This window comes from Poecilia reticulata, linkage group LG19, assembly GCF_000633615.1.
Source record: "Poecilia reticulata strain Guanapo linkage group LG19, Guppy_female_1.0+MT, whole genome shotgun sequence".
NCBI lineage: Eukaryota > Metazoa > Chordata > Actinopteri > Cyprinodontiformes > Poeciliidae > Poecilia > Poecilia reticulata.
Genome location: NC_024349.1, coordinates 26,491,067 through 26,497,842, shown reverse-complemented (window position 1 = coordinate 26,497,842; position 6,776 = coordinate 26,491,067). Strand labels below are relative to the sequence as shown.

The following is a 6,776-nucleotide window of genomic DNA, read 5'->3' as shown; positions in this document are numbered from 1 at the left end:
CACCGGGAGGAGGCCTTGGGGAAGACCCAGGACACGCTGGAGGGACTATGTCTCTCGGCTGGCCTGGGAACGCCTTGGGATTCCCCCAGAGGAGCTGGAAGAAGTGGCTGGGGAGAGGGAAGTCTGGGCCTCCCTTCTGAAGCTGCTGCCCCCGCGACCCGACCTCGGATAAGCGGAAGAAAATGGATGGATGAATGGATGGATTTTTAAAGTATGTTTTTAATACATAGTGTCATGATCGTGTTTCTGTGGTCACAGCCTCTCTCCTCACCACCTCTCAACCACCATTCCTGAAACATAGTTCAGCATATTTAAATATGCTTAGGGGCTATAACAATAGAATAAGAATGGAATATTCTGATATTGATGTATGATGAGCATATTACAAATCACACAGCCGTTCATAATTTATTTAATAAATTATTTAGTAATATCAATACATATTTATATAACTATACAAACACAAATAAATAATGCTTAATAATGACACAAATAATGATTAATACTGAATATGTATTTGATATATATATATGTGTTTTTCAGCCGACGAGTTCTAGCTTCAGAGAGATTCAGCAGCTGAGATTGAGTCCAAAATCCAATCCGAGATTCATCCTTGCTGCAATGAATCCGTCTCTCTTTAAAAATATCTCGATCTTCTTCCTCACATCGTGTCTTTAGGAAACCTTCAAAACAAAAACGGAAGATTTGAGAGCTATTTTACTTTAGACAGAGTGAAAGAATTACACATAAATAATAGTCTTTACCACCTGCGTAAACTTTGCTGGTGAATGTTATAACACGTAATATAAGTTTTATATGTTACATTGTTTCATTTCTAATGTAGGCTCTTGTGTCAGATAATCTAAGTCAATGTTAGAGAATAATTACTTATTTAAATTTACGGAATTTCGGTTAGCCTTCATAGCGGGGCTGAACCCGTATTACACCAAGCACTATAAGCTAATATGTGCCAATCCATTTATGCCAATGGACATAAATACAGTAAGGTAATATTCTAATCACAATATATACACAATAATATGTCCATCTTACTTGTGAAATGTTGTCTGTGGAGCCTCACATCAATAGTCCATCGATCAGAACAACAATATCCCTCAGTGCAGAGGCATCTTCTGCTGTTTTGGTTGAGCAAAGTAGGAGGGACGACCTCTCCAAGATGGCCGCCGTATTTCCTGCGCGGGAGCAGCCAATGAAGGGTCTACTCTTATATTATGTCTATGGGGAAGCCTACTATATAAAGTACTTGGGGACCACTTCTTTATTATTGTACATCCACATTTGTAGAGAACGGAACAAATCACGTCCCATATCGGTTCAATACGGGACAGGTGGAAACCCTAACTGTAGCGTGTATTCTGTGCGCCTTATAATGCGGTGTGACTTATATATGAAAAAAGTTTTAAAATAGGCCATTTATTGATGGTGCGCCTTATAGTGCGGAAAATACGGTACATAAACTTTACAGGGAAGACGGGGAAAAATGCTGGGCAGCGTGTTGAGATGTAAACGGCGCATAATGTTTGGTTCACAAATATACATCATTCTCACCGCTCGCTCAAAGCACCTCTGAAAGCGCGACTACAAGTTATTCCTGCGGTTCGTAGAGCTGCGCAACCAGTGCTAACGCGGTGGGGTTTAAACTCTTACCTTAATCAATAACTCCTCATAACTGATCACAATTCCTCCCAGGGGGTTGATGTAAATATCTATAGAGGTCAACGTGTGTCCAGTTCGAGTGAAAGGAGGTGCGCGCGATCATCGCTGAAGTAAACTTTAGACATCCAGCTGCTGAGTGATCCGCGCCGAGGTGATCTTCAGAGATCAAATGTGTGCAGCCAACACGCAGAGGTGCCAGTGGTCTGTTCAATGCATCAACTGTTAAAAACTATGAACCCATCTTTCTTTCAGGAATAATTCTGCCCTGCCAGTGAAATGTTCACCGCAGAAGAGATGCTTGCAATCTGGCTTACAGAAAAGAAAAAAAAGATAATTCCCTCAGCGCATTTAATCGATCACAACATGCTTTTTTGTTACTGGAAACCATATTCAAACATCTATCAAAGCTACATTTGAAAAGAATTGTATTTTTAAAGTATGTTTTTAATACATAGTGTCATGATCGTGTTTCTGTGTGTTTATTTTTGGAGTTTTTTGTGTTCAGTTTCCTTCCTGTGAGTCTCTGCGTCTTCACCGTTGATTGTTTCCCAGGTGTGACTCGTTCCCTTGATTACCCCTGTGTGTATTTAGTCCCACCTGTTGTCTGTGTTCTTTGTCGGGTCCTTGTCTAAGCTTGTCGTTTGCATGTCTAATATATGTCAGTAGTCGTCTTAGCTCTCCGGTCGAACTGTGAAGTCCTGGTTAGCTTAGCTCCTAGTTCAGCCTTCGTGTCAGTTGCTACCGGTAATTAGCCGTGTGCTTTTGTTCTCTGCCATGCTGCCTGATCTGGACTGCTTGAGCCACCTCTTAATTAAATCTTCATTATCACCATCATCATCTGGGTCTCAGCGCCTCTCCTCACCACCTCTCAACCACCATTCCTGACAGAAGGACCTGACCTGACCAGACCGGTGAGGAGCGCAGTAACAACATCATGGACCCAGTAACCACCCCCACAGCTCCACCATTCTACCCATTCCTCAAATCTCCGGAAATCCACAACATTCAGCATGACCCGTTCATGCTGAACCTAGTTCAAGAGTTCCACAAGGAATTTCTCATTAAGAAAGGATTCACCTCACCTGGTCCCATTCCGTCTTTCCGCTCCGTTACCTCAGCACCGTTCACGCCACCTCCACCAGTTCCAGTTCTTCATTATCACCATCATCATCTGGGTCACAGCGTCTCTCCTCACCACCTCTCAACCACCATTCCTGAAACACCCTCAGTGTGTGGTCTCTCTCTCTTTCTCTCTCATTCTCTGAGCTCAGGTCCTCTACCAGAGGCCTGGGAGCTTGAGGAATCCTCCAGTATCTTGGCTATGCCTGGAACTGCACATTTCTGGACTGAGATGTCTGATGTTGTTCCTGGGATCTGTTTTAGCCACTGCTCCAGTKTGGGGGTGACTGCCYCGAGGGCCCCGATGACCACAGGCACCACTGTGGTCTTCACCTTTCAGGCCTTTTCCAGTTCTTCTCTGAGGCCCTGGTATTTCTCCAGTTTCTCCTTTTTCCTGATGTTGTGATCACTTGGTATTACTACATCCACCACAACGGCTTTCCTCTGTTCTTTATCCACCACCACAATGTCTGGTTGGTTCGCCATTACCATTTTGTCTGCCTGGATCTGGAAGTCCCACAGGGTCTTAGCTCGGTCATTCTCCACCACCTCTGAGGTTTTTCCCCACTTTGATCTCTGGGCTTCCAGTCCATATTCTGCACAGATGTTCCTGTACACTATGCCCGCCACTTGGTTATGTCGTTCCATGTGCGCTTTCCCTGCCATCTTGCACCCTATACATATATATATATATATATATAAATTTATTTATTAAAAAAATATAAAAAATATATATTTTTTAATTATTTAAAAGTTTTCTTTTTAATAAAAACAAAAGCACACAATGCTTAGCTTGGTGGGGGGACACATAAAGCATGGCAACCTGCCAGGCCTATAATACGCTGGGGGAAACCCTGCAGTATGCTCATTTAAAGTAATTTAAAACGTTTCTGTCTAAATAGACCCAGCAGATTGCATCGAGTCATGACTTTCAGCATTCACCCCAACTTTTACGAGCATGTAGCAACAATTGCTTCAGTTCTGTCTGAGTTGTGTCTTAGGAAAGATAGCAATATAGATGGGACATAAAACAGGTGGCAGGTTTAACAGATTTGTGTCTTGGTCCCTGAATGCAGCACTTTTAACTCTCTTTTTCAGATCATGCTGTGCATTTGGGTGTGCATGTTGTATCTCTCCACTCTCATTCACCGAAGCTGCACCATTGGTGGCCAATGCCACTCAGATGAATCCCCCTGGAGGCTGGACCCCGAAGTGGATATGAACATTGTGAGTGTACCTTACATATTTCTTAGCCTCAGGTGGTACTGTGTTTCCTTTTTACTGCAAGGGAGCAGACTCTTCTCACGAAAATAGGAAGTTTGGAGCAAGTGGATTTAATAACTTCATATACATGACCTGATGGAGTTTTTTCACAATAACTTACATAATAGCTGCTCTGAAGGATGATTTTTTTCTATAAAAATTTTAACTTCCAACCCGGTAACATGATTTTTTAATGTGCTCAGTCTGTTTATTTGGTAAGAACTGATATCCAACATTCACCATGGGTAAGACTTTGGACAGTTCTAAGACTAAAGAGCTGTCCAAAGATATCAGGGACAAAATTGTTGACCTACAAAAGGCTAGAATGGGTTACAAAGCCATAAGCAAGAAGCTGGATGAGATGGTGACAACTAATGGTGCAATTATTCAAAGAAGTACACCATAACTGCATTACTGTCAATCGACCTAAGCCTGGTGCTCCATGCAAGATATCACCTCGTGGAGTCTCACTGATCATGAGAAAGAAATCAGCCAAGAACTACATGGGAGGAGCTGGCAATACACTGAGATGTAACAGTTTAGAATCCTGGAGTGCATGCAAGGTTCCAATGCTCAAGAAAGCTCACATCCAGGGCCGCCTCAAGTTTGCTAGTGAACATATTGGTGACTCCGAGAGAGACTGGGAGAAGGTGCTCTGGTCAGATGAGACCAAGATTGAGCTCTTTTACCTCAACTCAACTCGACATGTTTGGAGGAAGAAAAATACAGAATATGACCACCATCCCCACCAACAAGCATGGTGGTGGAAGTATTATGTTTTTGGGGTGTTATTCTGAGGGCACAGGGCAACTTCCCTGCATCGACAGGAAGATAAACGTGGCCAAGTATTGCAAAATCCTGGGTGACAACCTTGTTGCCTCTGCCAGGGCACTGAAAATGGGTCGTGGATGGGTCAATGGCACAATGACCCAAAACATATAGCCAAGAAAACAAAGGAGTGGCTCCATAAGAAGCATATGAAGGTCATGGAATGGACTAACATATATATTAGGGATATATACATTAGGGATGCTCTGATCAGTTTTTTTGCTGCCAATTCTGATACCAATCACCCATGAGGCCGATCTTAGCCGATCACCTGGATTGACTGTTAATTTTTCGCTTTAGGTATAAATGCTGCTATGTGATCTGACAAAATGGAAAAATAATCTGGCAATAAATTTACCTAATTTAGACAAAATATTTGCAGGCACAATACAGCAGCTATTCAGACAAAAGGACAACTGAAAAACCTGCAATCAGTAAAATAATATTTAACAGGAAGGCTCTCAGTACCATAAATTATGCATGAGTCAAATAAATATCACAACACTGCCTACATCAAATTAATGTCAAGAAAAAAAGAAATATTCATTCAGAGTCAAACGCAGGTTGCATCAAAATAAACAATCCTGAGTTACGGAATCAAAACTTGGCCGGTAGGGGGAGGTACAACATCGAGACTCCGCCTTCTTTGCCTCTTCGAACTAAAGTCAAAAGAAGTCAAGGACGGAGTCACGGGGCGGTTGTTCCGGTGTTACGTCAATCTGCGTTTCCCCATCAGATACGGTTCCCCCTGCGTCTTCTTGCTGCTCCGCCCTGCCCACGTGGCAAAATACGCGCGTGCTCGTGATGAGCACTGAGAAAGCACATGCGTAGGGAACTACGGACACCGTGAATGCTCAAACAATGTTTCGGCAAAGTTGTCACTTTCTTCATGTTTTAGCGGGAAATTAATAATAATAACAATAACAACAATAATAATAATAGTAATAATAATAATAATAATGATGATAAATACATATATCACATATATATTATAATTATTATAAATGTATATATATGTTTAGTTATATATTATTTCATATGTATTTATGAAATAAAACAGGGCAATGTATTTTAATGCTCGATATTACCCATCAGATACCGTTCCCCTTGTTTTACAGTGGGGGAACGGTATCTGATGGCCATCAGATAGGGTTCCCCCACTGTAAATATATATATATATATAATTAAACATATATACATTTATAATAATTATAATATATGTGACATGTATATGTATTTATCCATCCATCCAGTTTCTTCCGCTTATCCGGGGTCGGGTCGCGGGGGCAGCAGCTTCAGAAGGGAGGCCCAGACTTCCCTCTCCCCAGCCACTTCTTCCAGCTCCTCTGGGGGAATCCCAAGGCGTTCCCAGGCCAGCCGAGAGACATAGTCCCTCCAGTGTGTATTTATCACCATTATTATTTTTTATTATTGTTATTAGTATTATTACTATTTGTTTCCCGCAAAAACGTGAAGAAAGTGACAACTTTGCAGAAATATGTTGTTTCACTGGATAGAACAGGTTTGATCTGGGACACATGGAAGGTCCGATGGATGCGTAAGGACGGAGGGAGTCGAAGTCGCACAGCTGAGGGGCCAATGATTGCCAGTACCTCGAAGGGACCAATGAACCTGGGAGCAGGCCCGTGCAGAGACCACTTAAGGGGCAAGTGCTCAAAAAAAAGAAAAGGGGCACATCTAACCGCATTCTAGGACAGAATATTAACAAAGCCACTCAGCTTTCAGAGTTTAATAAACAATGATAAATTACTAAATTGTCAGATATACAATCAAAGCTAAGGGAAATATCTATACAGAGCATACAACTATGCATATGTAAGATATTTTATTAGTAATTTCTTTCTGCAGGTCTATTTTGTTATAGGAAA

The 6,776-nt window shown here is 41.9% G+C and overlaps 1 protein-coding gene across 3 annotated transcripts in view; it reads left to right on the top strand.

Annotated features, from left to right (window-relative positions):
- The window catches only part of lipf (lipase, gastric), a 60,543-nt gene that overhangs the window by 8,023 nt on the left and 45,744 nt on the right, over positions 1-6,776 (top strand). For 2 of the 3 annotated variants that reach the window (XM_008438087.2, XM_008438085.2), the window contains exon 2: positions 3,895-4,023. In XM_008438087.2, the coding sequence (XP_008436309.1) occupies positions 3,898-4,023 (126 nt within the window). In that variant the 5' untranslated portion in view covers positions 3,895-3,897. Of the gene's footprint in view, positions 1-2,332; positions 2,589-3,894; positions 4,024-6,776 lie in introns of those variants that run through there. The other variant, XM_008438086.2, reaches the window with a different exon arrangement.